At 29.8% G+C, this 18,030-nt stretch overlaps 1 protein-coding gene across 6 annotated transcripts in view; it reads left to right on the top strand.

Annotated features, from left to right (window-relative positions):
- The window catches only part of LOC115886095 (apoptosis-stimulating of p53 protein 1), a 451,411-nt gene that overhangs the window by 372,604 nt on the left and 60,777 nt on the right, over positions 1 to 18,030 (top strand). Inside the window, exons 2-3 of one of the 6 annotated variants that reach the window (XM_030905145.1) lie at positions 2,289 to 2,459; positions 7,979 to 8,356. The exons of the other annotated variants lie outside the window; for them this stretch is intronic. Of the exons in view, the coding sequence (XP_030761005.1) occupies positions 2,364 to 2,459; positions 7,979 to 8,356 (474 nt within the window). The 5' untranslated portion in view covers positions 2,289 to 2,363. The remainder of the gene's footprint in view (positions 1 to 2,288; positions 2,460 to 7,978; positions 8,357 to 18,030) is intronic. 6 annotated transcript variants of the gene reach the window in all.

The following is an 18,030-nucleotide window of genomic DNA, read 5'->3' as shown; positions in this document are numbered from 1 at the left end:
TAAATAATTATTAGCTTCAAACGGCAATAACTTGTTTAATTTAAATGGAACACCCTGTATATTTTACGAGAATCAGATGCACAATTTAATTGTCTATCAAATTATATTATACCATTTTTTACCTATCTCTTTAAGTTTCTGTAGAAAATGCATTTTCTTGTAATTTAGAACTTATTTATCAATATACCCATGGACTATTGACATTTTAGATTATTTTTAAAGATGTACCAAATTTTTAAAGAGCACAGATACTAATATTGTCGATATAATTCGTTTATTTCATTAAAAAATAAAAAAAAAACTGTTTAAATATTTGTTAAAGAGGATCAATTAATATGATTCCAGTATTCAAACTACATTAACTGACTGTTTGCGTTGATTAATAATAATTGCTCCAAATACTAAAAAACTTAATTTTGTATGGGCATTAGACAGTGTGATAAAAAGTAACACCTTAAAAATGATATTTCATTTTTTAATAAATTCTTATTTATAACAACAGAGCTTTTAATTTGATAACTTATTATTATATTGATTTCTGATTCAAATCCACATTTATTTAAAATAATTTATTAACGAACACAATTAAGTATGTAATTAATTAGTATATGGACGGAAATAATGGTGTTATATATAATTAATGATATACTCTTTTATAAAGATTTAAATAGTTTTCTTTTTGCATACAAATGGGCTAGTAATATTATCGTTTTGCTAAAAACGATAATATTACTAGTCTGTACATTTGTTGCTTTAAAAACAATCTAAAATGTCAATATTCCATGGATATATTGATAAATGAGGTCTAAATTATAAGAAAATGCATTTTCTACGAAAACTTGAAGGGATAGGTAAAAAATGGTATAACAAATTTGATAGACAATTTAATTGTGCATCTGATTCTCCTAAAATATACAGGGCATTCCATTTAAATTAAAGCAGTGATTGCCGTTTGAAGCTAATAATTATTTAAAATAAATTTTTAGACACTCTGTATAAGGTAGTATTATTTTTATTATTGCCACACAATAACTGATCAATAAATAAACTGCATTAAATATTTAGTATTAAAAACATTGATACCCTTGGAGAAATGAAGCTTTAAAATTTTTACTTCAATTTCACAAAATTGAAAATATTTCAAAAACGGTAAGGTTTAAGTATAATAAACCTTAATCAAATTTACCTTTATTTTAATCGTAGAAACTAAAAATGTAATAATATACAGTGTGTTCCATTTAAAAAAATACAACTTTGATATTTTTTATTTATTTGGGACACTCTGTATCTTGTAAATTATTTTTAAATTGTACCTCTAATAGTCCTTCATCGAACCCAAGACTTACAATTTGTAAAAATCTCATCGTTTAGCTACAATACTCCGTGTCGTATGTGGTGAACAACCCTGTATACAACTTAATTAAAATTTATTAAATGAATGGTTATGTTTGAGTATATTTTAAGTAAAATCAAATATGTTTTTTTTTTAAATTCCAGAAAATTTCGAATTCAGCTCTCACCATTAGGATCTAGGAAACAGTAAGAGATACAGGGTTGTTTAAATTGGAGTCAAAGTTACCTGTGTATGAGCCCAATGGTAATTCGTTTAGTAATCGAACTTACCTTTACCATTTCCGAAAATATAGCGGTAAAACTGAAATTTCCGATTTTTGTTTTATATTTTTTACGAGTTTATTATGACTCTTCGAACAATTTAATACAATCTCATAGAAACTTTTCTAACTTTATCCTTTGGCGACGTCAAAAATCACTTAAGAAGTTTTGTCTTTCTGGAGCCATATCAACTTTGCATTTTTATATATAGGGTGCTACGGTTTTTTGATTTTATGCAAAGTGACACCAGGAAAAAATAAAATTCATTTTCAGAAAAATCCTTTTTTTCCAAAAAAACTCAGCAATCCTTGAAATTTGTAAAACTTTTTGATGGCATCTTGGTGAACATCCCAAAGCGCAACTTTGCCCCAATTTAACCAACTTCGTATCTATTACAGTTTCCGAGATACCAATGCTTGTACCCAGAATATGTAGCACCCTGTATAGTATTCCTTAAAGTTTCCTAGATCTCACTGATTAGATCCGAAGTCGAAACACCCGGTATATTTGTAGAAACATATCCATGACTGAAAAATTCAGTTACATACACATTTTCTGTGCGGAACCCTTATTGCAAAGCACCACACGCAAAATAATACCATGAATACTAAGAGGTACTACTTTGAAAAAATCCCACGTTACGTCGTCAATTACTCAGACGAACGTCTTTTCAGAGCGGCAGTCCATTGTTCGGCGCAGGAAACCCATCAATATGGCTGATCGACGTTTTAAGGGAAATTAAAGAGAGCATGCTGGCCTGTGTGTGCCAGCCGGCCGATCCCTCTGTGTTTAGACGATCCCCCGTACCCCTAGGGGCACCCCCGTTGAAAATTCCCGTCAATAAGGTATAGAATTCGCCAGTTTTGTACCTGTTGGACGAAACACCTCGTAGTGTTAGTTTGAAGATTGTGACTTGCTACGCTAAATGTAAATAGTGAAGGTATATGAATACACGCGAAATACGAATTGCGAATATCGCAAAACAAAAACGTATTTTTATTTACGTAGTTCGTTTAATAGCGAAATTCGTGTATGTCACTTGGATGAAGAATTTTATTTTTGCCTCCATCCAGTTGTTATTTTAGCATATTCATAGGGTTATTTTTATAAATATATTTTTGTGTAATTACAGGGTTGTTCGATCACCACATACGACACAGAGTATTCTAGCTAAACGATTAGATTTTTACGAATTGTCAGTTTTAGGTCCGTTGAAGGACTATTAGAGCTACAATTTAAAAATAATTTTACAAGATACAGAGTGTCCAAATAAGTAAAAATATTACAGTTGTATTTTTTAAATGGAACGCCCTGGATATTATTACATTTTTAGATTCTACGATTGAAATAAAGGTAAATTTAATTAAGGTTTATTACACTTAATCCTTTCCTTTTTTGAAATATTTTCAATTTTATGAAATTGCAGTAAACATTTTAAGGCTTCGTTAAATGAAGATTTATATATTTTTTTTATTTATTTATTTTTTTTTTTTTAATTTATGATTAGAATAATTTTCTCCAAGGGTATCAAAGTTTTTAATACTAAATATTTACAGAAGATTATTTATTGATCAGATATTGTGTTGCAATAATAAAAATAACACTACCTCATACAGAGTGTCTAAAAATTTATATTAAATAATTACTAGCTTTAAACGGCGATAACTTCTTTAATTTAAATAGAACACTCTGTATATTTTACGAGAATCAGATGCACAATTTAATTGTCTATCAAATTGTATTTTACTACTTTTTACCTATCTCTTCAAGTTTTCGTGGAAAATGCATTTTCTTATAATTTAGACCTTATTTATCACTATACCCATGGAATATTGACATTTTTTCAAAGAGTACCAGTTAGTAATATTCTCGATATAGTTTGCTTATTTCATTCAAAAATAAAAAAACTGTTTAAATATTTTTTCTTAAAGAGGACCAATTAATATGATCCCAGTATTCAAACTGCATTAATTGACTGTTTACGTTGATTAATAATAATACTAAACACTGAATTTTGTATGTGTATTGGACAGTGTGGTAAAAAGTAACACAAATTGTATTTTTTGACGAATGTTTATTTATAACAACGGAGACGTTCATTTTCATAACTTATTATTATATTGATTTCGATCTCTTTCGATCGATAATTGATCGATTAGAATAATTTATTAATTCAAATAATTAAGTATGTAATTAACTAATTTTTGGGCGGAAATAATGGTGTTATATTTAATAATTATTGTTATACTCTTTTAGAAAGATTTAAATAGTTTTCTTTCTGTAATGAAATGGGCTTGCAATACTATTATTTTTATCACCTGTACATTTTGTACATATGTTGCTTTAAAAAAATCTAAAATGTCAATATTCCATGGGTATAGTGATAAATGATGTCTAAATTATAAGAAAATTCATTTTCTACGAAAACTTGAAGAGATAGGTAAAAATGGCATAATACAATTAGATAGATAATTAAATGGTGCATCTGATACACCTGAAATATACAGGGTGTTTCATTTAAATTAGACAAGTTATTGCCGGTTAAAGCTAGTAATTATTTAATATAATTTTTTAGACACTGTGTATAAGGTAGCATAATTTTTATTATTGCAACACAATATCTAATCAATAAATAATCTTCAGTAAATATTTAGAATTAAAAATTTTGATACCCTTGGAGAAATGAAGCATCAAATTTTTTACTGCAGTTTCACAAAATTGAAAATATTTCAAAAACGGTACGGTTTAAGCATGAATAAACCTTAATGAAATTTACATTTATTTCAATCGTAGAATAACGGTAGAATGTAAAAGTAGAATAATATAGAGGGTATTCCATTAAAAAAAATACAACTATATTTTAGTTGTTGTAGTAAAACACATAGAACAATTATTAGAATATGTAAAATATTTAAAAAGTGGAAACAGCAAGCAGCTTATCACAATTTAGTACAATAAATGAAAATTATAACGATGAAAAAATTAGAAACTTCATCATAGCATGTATATACAGAATTCCGATTCTTAATAGTTTTGAAAATTTTCCAACAATATCACCAGCAGGCAGTTATAAAACATTGAACTTCTTACTGCAATAAAAAGAGATGACATATTATAACCTAAAACTCAAAATTCTCAGCGAATATTCGCAAAAATTTAATCACCTTCAATATACTTACTCCCAAATTTTAAATTATGTGAATTCGCTAGATATTAAAACAACTTTCTGTCAATTTTGCCGCATCTGTATTTTTTTGATAATACAACTTTGATATTTTTTACTTATTTGGGACACTCTGTATCTTGTAAAATTATTTTTAAATTGTACCTCTAATAGTCCTTCATCGAACCCAAGACTTACAATTTGTAAAAATCTCATCGTTTAGCTACAATACTCCGTGTCGTATGTGGTGAACAACCCTGTATAATATATGATCTCTAGGTAAATTTCTGACAAACAAACGAATAACATCAGTTATTATTCATGAGAATCAAAGTTTTCGTTAAAGTCTCTAAAATAAATACTCTTAATTAATGTTGTAGCTTACATGTAATGCATCATGTATCATGTCATGTAAATCATCAAATAAAAATAGTGTTTAGATAATCTAAAGCATTTAAAGAGTGAATGTAATGCTATTCGCTGTACGAATATTCCTGGAAAGGATAAACGAACTGGATGTTCCAGACATATTTTCGACCTGTTGAACGAAAAAGGTCTTGCTGATAAATCGATTCCCCGAAACGTTTTTATAGATTAAACTTTGGAAAAACCACTACCTCACATTTTTTTTTCATCTCCTTACGATTTTGGCATTGATACGTTTTGTGAATGTTTTTAATATCTTTAAGTGGTTTTATTCTACATATATAGAATAAATAAGATAAATATAAATATACCGATCTGGTCATCGAAACTGCGTGGTAAGACAGTGATATTGACAGCTTAATGGAAAATCAAATGATATTAAAATCAGAAAAGTTGGGTTGATACATTGTTCTATGCGGTATCGCCGGATTTTGCTTCAAAATTTCAGTACAGCACAAGTGGAAGGCATTTACGTAATTAAATCGTGAAGTTGAACGCATGATGTACACTGTACACCCTACCCTATAGAATTCTAAGTACTGGATTTAAATTTTAATTTTACGTTTATGCAGCGTGACCGTGTCGACAAACTAAAGTCTGCTAGGCAAACCAAATTGTACATATTTGCATCAGCAGTGTTGCTACTCGCGTGCAATTTAAACAAAAAAAATAACCCAGAGATTAACCAACGAAAAATAAAAACACGCCTACACAAGGCTTATTTTCATTGCTATTGCTATTACTACCCTACAGCGTGTTTTTGATTGCTTATACATATACATTTCACTACACTTCGACAGCTAATGTGTCTACAACAACGAAGCCGGCATATCCTCTTCCACGTCTCAGCAATATTCATAGTTTCTCGGCTTATTTCATACGTTTGACAATTTTTTGGCTTATTTCATACATTTGGCCGATTCTTAACATAACTAATACTAAAATATATTCACGAAACAAAAGTAAAACTTAATATAGTCAATAAAACCACTTTAGGAGTACGATACCTCTAATTGTAATAAAATTTAACCATTTTTTGCCGTTATTTTAATGAGGTAGATATCAAGTCATAATCTTCAAATTAATTAACTAAAAACAGTTTTTTAGGGCTGAACGCACACAGAAATAGCAAAGCAGTTTTGGTTAAAAAAACTGTTTTTATGTGATACCTCAATGCAAGTTAAATGAACTAACGCACACTGATCAGTCGCAAGATGAGACTTATAGACGCGTGTTTCGGCTCATTTAGTCACAGTCAGGCTGATCGATGTCTATAGGGTTGCCAATGCCATCGGGATCGGGATCCTGTTTTGAAATTCGTTATTAGTTCGTGTCATTTTAGATTGGGCATTTAAATTTTTCGAGATTTGTAGGATCCCGAGATTAAATATCGGGATTTCGAGGATAAACATTCCACACATTTAGTCGCGAAAATTTTGTTTCTCTTCGAAACAGTGATTTTGTAAAAGATAAAAACGTTGTTGACTCAAACAGTTTTACTCCTTCTGTATGCGTATCCTAAGACTCGTTCAGAACCTCGAAATTAGTAAAATAAGTTAGTGGTTTCAATTATACTTTATATATAAATATATATACTTTATATACTAAAGCAGGTCTGTGGCCGAAAGAAACATATATTATATTTCAGAAATCTGCCTAAAGCTTAGCCTGATTCCTTCGTGTTAAGCTACACCCAAATTTCCAAACATACATGCTTTCAGGGCCGTTCCTGGCGAGCGTGCAGTGCGTACACGCACGTAGGCGCAACATTTTGGGGGCGCAAAATCGAAGTGTTAATCAGTACTTTGTAACAAAAAACCGATACGCTTTCTTGTTAATAAACAAATACTTAAACATACATCATAGGATAAAGTTTGCTTAGCGTCTTTTTTGCGTTGGCCGCACCGAATAAACAAGTCTAGGGCAATCTGTCGGCAACACATTGATCTCATCTATTTATTTTTCATTTTATTGATTTTATGGAAAGCACTGTTCATTAAAATGTTGTATCCTATGTTATAGGGCTTGTTTCTCTCTACAATTTCCTGTCTCACAATATACCGTTTGTGTCGGGGAAGGGATCATAGTTTCATAGTTGTCGATTTTCGACAGAAATCAGTGCATGTATATTATTTCATATAAAATGGGTCAGTTTTTTTTCTTTAGGGTACTATTTTTGTTACTAAATATTTTTGTGGTTTTGTTTGTTTTCTTTATTTAATAAATGTTTTTATACTTTAATTAGAATAGTTTTTTTACATTTCCAATTACATATTGCTCGTTTGTCGCAGAATATAAATTCTTTTAATTTTTGAGATTAAGATTAAAATATATAATTGATTTAAATATAAAAAGGGCGCACCAAAGAATGCTGCACTTAGGCGCCAGATACCCCAGGAACGGGCCTGCGGGCTTTGATTAAGGCTTGATTAAGCTTCAGTATTTGCCATAAAATAGCAATAGATTATATATTACTGTTATCACAAAACTTCAATCTATTTCCGTATTCTAACGGAATTTTAAATTATATCTTTGTTTTCGAGAAAATTTTGTTCAAACATAAGGAATATTTTGATGATGTTTGACCATTAAAATCTGAAAAATAACATCACAAAAACTTTTTTACTAATTGAAATCCACTAACTTTGACGTTCGGAAATCTTACATTGAAAATAGGAATCTAATTAAAATTTATTCCACTAATTTTGCCGTTCTGTTTGAGGCTTTAGCAAACTAAATCTAATAAAAAAGCATTAATATTTTCGTTCCTTCAAGGGTGCTATTCCCAAACCTGGAAGGTTGATCCGAATCTACCCACCCTCCAGTGTCCCTACTGCCCCTACCGTTCCTACCAACCCCCCTCCCTTAGCCGGCGTAGACCCCAAGCTTCACGGCTGCGTAGAACGTCTGGTTCAGGTCAATGTTAAGGCCTCTGGTTCAAAAACTAAGACGCAGGTTGATAAGAAAGATGCCGAGACCAATACAAGAACTGAGCGAAAAAGGCTGGATAAGGTGGTGCAGAGGAGTTTCGAGGCGAGACGAGAAACTAAGACTGTGGACGAAGAATTGCGACAGGAAGACACATACAAGATTGAGGTTAAGGAGATCGTGTGCTTGGAAAGAAAAGTCGTCGGAGGTTTTGAGACTGATAAGGTATTTTGGATGGTCTAGTTGTTCTAGTCGGCGTTCTTGTTCTGCATGATCTATTTTATGATTTGTACTATTTCATTTTATTACAGACTAAAGTTGATTTATGTTACAAGTATTTTTTATATTTGCACGTTTCTCCCTTTAGTTTTAAAATTCCCGTTAAATTTATTATATTATACAGGGTGAGTTTCCTACGATGTTCTCTATGGGTATCTCGGAAACTACTGGAGATAGAGAGTCGGTTAAATGGGGAAAGAATTGCAGTTTTGTGGGGTCATAAATATGCGCCTTTCAGATCGTGTAGGACCATTAGACCTACAATTTAAAAATATTTTTACAAGATACAGAGTGTCCCAAATAAATAAAAAATATCAAAGTTGTATTTTTTAAATGGAACGCCCTGTATATTATTACATTTTCAGTTTCTAAGATAAAAATGAAGGTAAATTTGATTAATTTGATTTTAATTTTTTTTCTTTAGGTGTATTTAAGTTTTTGAAACCAAATATTGTACTGAAGTATTTCTATTTGCTAAATTTTGTGTTGCAATAATAAAAATTATACTACCTTATACAGAGTATTTAAAAATTTATTTTAAATAATAAGATGCACAATTTAATTGTCTATCAAATTGTATTATACCATTTTTTACATATCTCTCTATACTCTTCAACTTTTTGTAGAAAATATATTTTCTTATAATTTAGACCTCATTTATCAATATATAGCCATGTAATATTGAAATTTTAAATTATTATTTAATGATGTAACAAATTTTTAAAGAGTACACATACTAATATTGCCGATATAGTTCGTTTATTTCATTAAAAAATAAAAAATAAACTGTTTAAGTATTTGTTAAAGAGTACCAATTAATATGATTCTAGTATTCAAACTAAATTAATTGGCTGCGTTGATTAATAATAATTGCTCCAAATACTAAAAAACTGAAATTTGAGTGTATTAGGCAGTGTACAAAAAAAGTACCACTTTATAAATTTTATTTAATATTTTGTGCAATGCTTATTTACAACAACAGAGACGTTAATTTTCATAACTTATTATTATATTAATTTCTGAGTCAATCCACATTTATTTAGAATAACTTATTAATTAAAACAATTAAGTATGTAGTTGTGTTTTGGGCGGAAATAATGGTGGTATCTATGGTATAAGTAGTGGATAAAGTATAATAAATTGAATATTTCTAATAGCCAAAAACCCGAATTAATTTGGAACTAATCGGTGTACAATAAAATTATATGAAATTTTTTAATAATTCCATTATTACGAATAAAAATTATACCGTGTATCACGTACTATTACTATATTCATTAGTTTTAAAGTTATAACAAAAATAACTAGTCCGGCAAAAGATAATTTTATACACTTATAAGTTTTGATGATAATGTAAGTTTAACGTAATTATTATCAGAACAGCTGTGCAGAAAAGTTGCAAGAAAGTAACTGAAAATATTATGTAAATATAAAATTTATAATGCAAAGATAAATCTAAACTTTTGGTTTTGTATGATTTGTATATATTTGATAGTTTATACTTTGTTCAATTTAATGATCTCATTACACAAATGATTTGTAGTACTTTTGTTTTAATTCTATAGGTATATGTAATTTGTAATGTTTTTAACGCTATTGATCCGGCAATATTTTTTAATTAATAATTTAAAAAAATGTATTGAAAAGTAGTCAACAAAATTTTATTATTTTTATACAGTGCTATTGACCAGAAATGCATGATGTTTAATTCTGTGTAGGGTGTGTTCCATGTTGTGTAAGCTTTGTAAATAATAGATCCATTTGTCCTATTTTAATTTTTGATGTTTTATAAACAAACACGCATGAAATACCAATTTACTTCAATTATTATTGACAAAAAGCTTCTTTACAGGGAACATGCTAACATGGCGAAACACGCGTCCAGTGTAAAAGTAAAAGTGTTTTGGTGTATTGTGGTGATTTAGTGTTTTATTTTGCTGTGTAACACCAAAGGTTCCAACCCTCAACTGTAATCTTTTTATTGTCTTTATTTAATTTAACTTATACAACGTTTCGACCAGATGTATTATTGACCAGTTCTAAGTCTAAACTAATCTAAATCCTAAAACTACTAAGCAGAGAATAGGTACATTAAAGAAATGCTATCTTCATGTTAACAAATGGAAACAGACGCCACCTGGTGTAGCCTGGCAGTACTAGCTAAATGGAGGGGAACTGGAGGGGCGCGGCTTAAAAGAGGGGAAATTTTTAAAAAAATATTTTTATAAGTATCACTGATTTACTGTTTAAAGTTAATAAACATATTTTTTATTACTTTAATATAATTTAAAGTATTAAAAAATATGTCTATTAACTTTACACAGCAAATCAATGATATTATTAAAGACTTACTATTTTCAGAGAAAATTCATAGTAAATAAATTACACATTTAGTAAACAATATCATTTATTTTTTAGAGCTGCGATTTATATTACAATAATATTGAAATATATATATTTTTTAACAATGAAAAAGAATATCTCGGAACCTGAAAAAGAAAGATGATCAATTAATGACTTAAATTAGTTCAAAATACATTTTGCAAATAACTAGTGAATTGGAAAGATAAACATATACTATTAAAAATACATTTTAGTAGCATGTTATCATCTATTTACTGATAATACATAAGAATATAATAGGTAAATAACACGCATAAGGCACTATATCATAATAACACACTAATATCACAAAAAATATGTGCTAATTTAAATTCCTTTAATGATCTAATGAAACACTATCTAGCCTCAATGCATGCTATTCCAAAGGCAAAAAAACTATTATACCAAATAAATATAAGCTGAATAAAACATAAACCAAGACAACGTGCATAAACAACCAAAAAATGCATCAAAAAATACTTTTATCAGATCATACCCTTGGATATATTATGTATTTTATATATCGCACATCCCGTTCAAAAGTTTACTAACTCAAAATAGAGAACATTGTCACAAGAGAAGTAAAAGAAAATTTAAGTTAAGGCAATATGCTCCTTTTTGCATATTAATGGCCAAATAATATAATGATTCTGAGGTATAAATCAGATTAAAAGGACATTGGTTTTGTAATAATTGTGTTTTGTAAACATTTTTTGAAGACAATACAGTTTTGAACGGGCTGTGCGATATAAACAAGGATCTTACAATTATTTGAGGTTAGAAAGTATTTAAATAACATAAAACATAATCAAAATCATTTTTCATCATAAATTATAGAGGTACTTACGTGTTTTGATATTGTCATCACGAAATAATACGTTTAGTTAAACATGTACGCTGCCAGGCAAGTTCTATCGGCGGGTCTTTGCAAAAGTTGAAATCTAAAAATACAAAAATACGTTTATATCTTAGTTGTATTTACGAATAAAGTATTTGTGCACTCACTGCAGCAAAGACTTCCTTGATACAAGGTTGAGCTTGTTCAGGTAACACTTGACAGCCAGGTGAGCTTGGGTATTTCCACAAAATGACGAGCACAGCGCAGAGTATATACATACGACTTGTCGTAAAGTAGCGGTAAGATATTAAGTCCCGCATCGCGAGATAGCGGCCTGTGTGCAATGGTAGTACTTTCGTACCACCGAGGCACAACTATCGATAGTAAATAAAGGCTTTTTTCGGCTAGTCCAAAATATATAATGGAAAATAAATTTCTTGCAGTTTTCAGGTATATAATAAAGCATGAGAGCAGGTTGGTCCACCTTATGACGAACACAGCGTGGAATTAATTTCTATATTAGCAGTTCAAGACAAGAAACTCTTATATGGTTTTATTATATACCTGAAAACTGCAAGAAATTTATTTTCCATTATTTATTATTTTATAACATCTAGGTGGCTGTGATATGTCTGACGTTACTTCAATATAGCTACTAATTAGTCCAACTTTAACAACTAGTTACCATTTTGTGTCAAAAAAAATTCTCAGAAATTTGACGAAAATGCGAACTTATCTACGCATTCGCACAATCCATAATAAGACATACGTTCGTATGTAGTTTTTTTTTCTTAAAATAATTACAAGAATCACGCCTTTAAATATTAGTATGCCATTAAGGAATACCCTGTATAACAAAATGTAATCTAAAATATGTTCTTAGACTAGCGTCTCATACATAAAATGTGTCACTGTGAGACAAAGTATAAAATTTATCTTTGCAGAGCATACTGGAGCGTGATTACTAGACTCGAACAGAAAATACGTTCTGTTTTGTTTAAATTAACTTTTCGGGTCGGAGAAATGGTGTGTTAAATTAAATTCTAGTCTTGCAAACATTTTCCTTCTCTGAAACATCCGTTACGATTGGTAATTACGTATAGTTGTGCGAAGAATATGAAATATTATTATTAATCTTGTTTTTAAAGGTAACTTCCTATAAAAATACTTATGTTATTTTGCAGAATTTCAGAGAGACGTGGAACTAACAAAGAATTGCAGTAATGTCTCTTTTTGATCAAAGGAAAAATAATTTTAATTTTATATTTCTTATGTTCAATTTATACCAAAAACAGTTCGTCATATAGACTTGAAATTTATACACAAAATTAAAACCTTTTTTTAAACCTATCTATTACTTTAGAAAGTAACCCTCAATTGGTATACAGGGTGTCCCAGGCTAAGCGTGCATTAGAAGTTTCTAGAGAACCACAATATCTAGCTCGGAGATTTTTTACACATTACTGTTTCACAACATTATCTATCGATTAAAAGTATTTTCGATATGGCGACACATCCTGAAAAACCGGAAGTTGACCGCAACTTTCTTACTTTAAATGGGTACCCCCATTTTTTATTACATACTTAAATTCTCTGTAAAATTTTATGAATTTTGATATCACACGAATTTTCGCTCGAGTTATCCCATCACTAGTTTTTTTGCACCCTGTACAATTGATGTTTTTCTACGTAACATTGCATTTTCCAAATTAAATAAATTTCCATGCCCATCAAGACATTCTCCAAATTCTTGTTCTATTGCCATTCTCCATCTTTCTTCCTCCTTTCGTCCTTAAGCTCTTTTCTGAGATGATATTAAACGTCCCCTATAAAACATCACTGTGAGACGGCGAAGTGCGAAATTTATCTTTGTAAAACATACTGGAACGCCAGATAGTTCGAAAATGAATCCCTGTTTTGTTTAAATTAACTTTTCGGCGCGGAGAAACGCCGGGTTATATTAAATTTTGTCACTAGAACCTTTTCACGTTAAGTTTCCGTGGAAAGTATAGTATCATAATCCCAATAAAAATTCCTGTTTCACTTACATTTATAAAAGTAAAAACATATTAGTAAGTAGGTATAGTGTTTTGTTTTTCGTCTATGTAAGCGTTTCTTTTAATAGTTAATAAACAGTTTATCTTAATAGTTGAAAATGTACAAACAAATTTTCAATTTTTTTTTTCAAATTTCGCTATGGCTGATAGATAAAGAAAAAAAGTATTTCGTTAAAAATTGTTTCTAAATTATCTTTAATTTCTTATGTATAAGATAAAAGTGATTGACCGACATTTACTGGAATATGTTGGTTTATCTCTTATAAAATTATAATCTGTTTAGGTTATGTTAAGTTGCTAAGGGTGTGGGATCCTGCTTGGTCCCTCACTCGAAGGCCTTGGGCCCATTGCTATACCCCTGTTGCATTGCCAGCTCTTTGCAAAGTTTCCGATCTCGCTGATGTTGGCATCTACTGCTTCCTCTAGTCCATCCAAAAGCCTTGTCCTAAAGTTTTAAAGCGTCGGTATTCCAATGCCGGACATTGACACAGCAGATACTCTATGGTTTCTTCTTCCTTTCCGCATTCTTTGAAGAAATCGTCATTGGAAATCTTCCATCTCACGAAGGTTACCCCGTGAGACAGTAGACATAGACATAGATAGTAGTGATGATACCTACAATTATGCGTACTAAGTTCTTTTTGTGCCCTAGTAATTGTTTTGTCTTTTTGCTATCTATCACTGGTCACAGCAATGACTAAAGAATACAATTACATATAACACCCGAGACCAAATTGTTACCATGACTCCAAACAGTGCCGTGGCCATATATTTTTCTTAACTTAGCTGCTTGAAAGGATATTTATATCTTGATAAGTGTTTTGAACACGCTTATGGTGTAAGCGGTGGTATCATACTAATTAATTACGAAAAAAACTTATTAAAATGTTAACAGAAGGTACAAAACTAGTATCATATCAAGTATAATAGTATCATATCAACATATCAAGTACATATAGTATCAGAAAAATAATTACCAAATTCAATAAGAAAACGCCTGACTCTTTCTTATCGTTGCCGCTTTTACACTTGAAAGCTGAACACATCACATCACTTCATTCACATCACTTCACGTTTGGTTGCATATTTGAGTAAAGTTAGTTAATTTTGACTAATAATAACAATTGTAACTGATTATTAAACTACTTATTAAAAATAAGTAATAAATATGTTTGTTTTGTTACAGTAACTATGATGTTATAGCGTAATTGTATTAAAAATTAGGGTAAAAATAGAAAAAAATGGAATAAATCGCAAACTATTAAAAATAGGTATATGACATACTTAATAAAAGTTGAAGAGATTTTCAAAATCTATCAGAAAAAATGAAAATTTATAGGGTGTACCATTTAAAAAATTTCAGATTTTTTAATTTTAAGTAGTTGAAATTCATAAATATATTTTGAACACCCTGTAGCATTTAACTAAAATATCTTAACATATATCTTCTCTATAGAACTCTCATACCAAATTTTGGTATTCCAACTTCAGAAACACTACTGACAATTTTTTACCACATTGCAATTTAACATTTGTATAAACCAATTTAAATATTACAAAAACTCTTAATTTTAGGTATATAACATTATATATAAAAAAGTTATAGAATTTTACGCAGAATCTAAAAATAAAATAAAAAAATAGGGTGTTGCATTTAAAAAAACATATGTTATATCCGCCACACATTTTTGAAGGACCCTGTATACTCTATAATAATTTTAAAATGTGTATCTTAACCTTCCCTATAACTTTTGTATTTAACATTTTTTTGTAAACCTCGAAACAAATGAGATAATGGACTTTACTCTATCGTTGACTCACCCTGTACAACTCATTAATCAATGATTTAATACATTAATATAATGAATATGTGTTTATTAAAGTTTCAGCACTAAAATGAAGAACGCGTTCATTGGGACAATGATAGATATTCTGTGATATTATGAACAATATTTTTTTCAGTGTAATTATTGTTACATTAGGTTATTATTAGAACCTGTGAAAGATGCTTTTACAGTCTGTTTTATTAAAGCAAGAGTTACGTTACGAGTTTAGTAATAAAACAGAAACACTACATCTCTCTCTTGCTAAAACACGCGCCACGTACTTTGCTGCAGGCTCTTGCGCTTGATACTTCTAAATGTTATCATAAAGTACGTCTTTGTACGGCGGTGCTATGCAAAGGGAAATGAATAGCAAATACATACATGCAATTTATGTCTAGGCCTACTTTAGAACTGTAGATTAATTTGATATATAAAGTTATCGACGACTTCATTTAAGTTTCAAACAACTTGCAACTCCGATCTTCTTTGTTCACAGCGTGAGTTATTTATGACTATAATAGAAATGGCATGTTCTTTTTTTAAAGATGCACACATATATCATAGAGCTAATTTATTATTATAATTAAATAAAATATATAATAGTATAGTTGGTTTAAAAATAGTGAACGAATATTTATTTTTGGGAAACGTTCAGTATGTATACCGGGTGCGTCTCAAAAGTGGCTCAAACCTATAACTTTTTTATTTTTTTAGATAAAAAAAAAACGAGATTTGGTATGTTAGTATATGACATAAATTAGGATTGATTGACGTATTCAATTGTTTTTGGTCACTTCCTGTTTTACCGAAAACGACTACCACTTTTGATTCTTAAATGGCACCCTCGGTATATTTTTACTTTATTCTATAGAAAATGACACTCTGAGTAGAATGACATATCATATGTCAACTTTTGACATTTTCGCGTATAGTTTATTTGAAATTGTAACATGCGATTCATAAAATTTGACTCGAAATATCAACTGTGTGGTACCAAATTATTCGTAAAAAAATGCTTTTTCCAAATATGTTAAAATCACCACAATACACCAAAACACTTTTACTTTTACACTGGACGCGCGTTTCGCTAACCATGTTAGCATCATCAGCAGATGATTATAAACTGAATAAACAGTTTATAATCTTTTTTTTTGCTGTTTAACACCAAAGGTTCCAACCCTTAACTGTAATCTAATGAGCCACCCTTGTTCCATTTGAAAAAATTGATGATTAAAAAAACGATTTGTGCATCTTTTAACCCACCAGGAGAAGACACGAAAAACATTAAATGATCAAATCTGTTTTTCCAAGGTTTCTTGAGCACCCTAGGTTGAAATTTAAAATACGATTTTTTTTGCAAGCGAAAATGTCAAAAGTTGACATATGGTACATCATTCTATTCAGAATGTAATTTTCTATCGATTAAAGTAAAAATATACCGAGGGTGCCATTTAAAAATCAAAAGTTGTAGTCATTTCCGGTGAAACAGGAAGTGACCAAAAACAATTGAATACGTCAATCAATCCTAATTTATGTCATATACTAACATACCAAATCTCGTTTTTTATCTCAAAAAATAAAAAAGTTATAGGGGTGAGCCACTTTTGAGACGCAACTGGTATAGTGTCCAGTGTAATTATCAACACTATACACGATGAAATTTATAAATTAAAAAGGCAAACAAGTAGCTAAATCTATATAATAGAGTAATTATACGATATGTGCCCGTATTGATGTTACGGATAATACGCGAAATTAACAGGTTAAAACGCGAATTATCTAAAATCGATGGATAAAACCCTAATCTGTCTTAGTTTCGCGTATTATCCACCGCAAACAGGTTAAAACGCGAATTACCCAAGAGCAACCGTATAAAATGATTCATGTGTAAGTATAATATACTTTGTCAACATGGATAGTAATATAGAAAGTTTAAACAAGTTAAAGATACATTTTAATGAAGAAGTTTTCAAAACGTTATGATGTGTCTAACATCGGCGGCAAAAGATACAGTCTCCAAAACTCCTCAACAATATCATCGTTTAAAACGTTATGATGTGTGTAACATAGGCGGCGTTAAAAAATTAATTCCTCCGATTAATATATACAGGGTGTCCCAGAAATAAGTGCAAATATTTTAAGGGGTGGTAGATCTCGATAAAAGAAACATATTTTCTCTTTATCGTTTTTCAAATAAGTCCAAAATAACGGAGTTATTTTACTTTGAAAATTTCCTAAAAAAATGATTTTTTGCTAAAATTTTGAAAACCACTGGATCTTTTTTGGATTTTTTTTCTTGTATATTTAATCTAATACCTATGTTGCCATATTATCAAGAAATTATGTTTTTTAACTAAAAACTAAAAAAAATCAAAAAAATTTCGAATTTTCAAATTTTTTTTTCGCGAAAATACCTTCATAGGCGTGTTTCTGGGGTTAAATTATACTACCAGTTAAAATATTTGCACTTATTTCTGGGACACCCTGTAATTAGTCGGTTTAGAACCCAATTGTACG

This window comes from Sitophilus oryzae, unplaced genomic scaffold, assembly GCF_002938485.1.
Source record: "Sitophilus oryzae breed Bouriz unplaced genomic scaffold, Soryzae_2.0 scaffold_467_pilon_pilon, whole genome shotgun sequence".
Classification (NCBI taxonomy): domain Eukaryota; kingdom Metazoa; phylum Arthropoda; class Insecta; order Coleoptera; family Curculionidae; genus Sitophilus; species Sitophilus oryzae.
The sequence above is the reverse complement of the archived record's forward strand: the minus strand, read 5'-3'. Positions and strand labels throughout refer to the sequence as shown.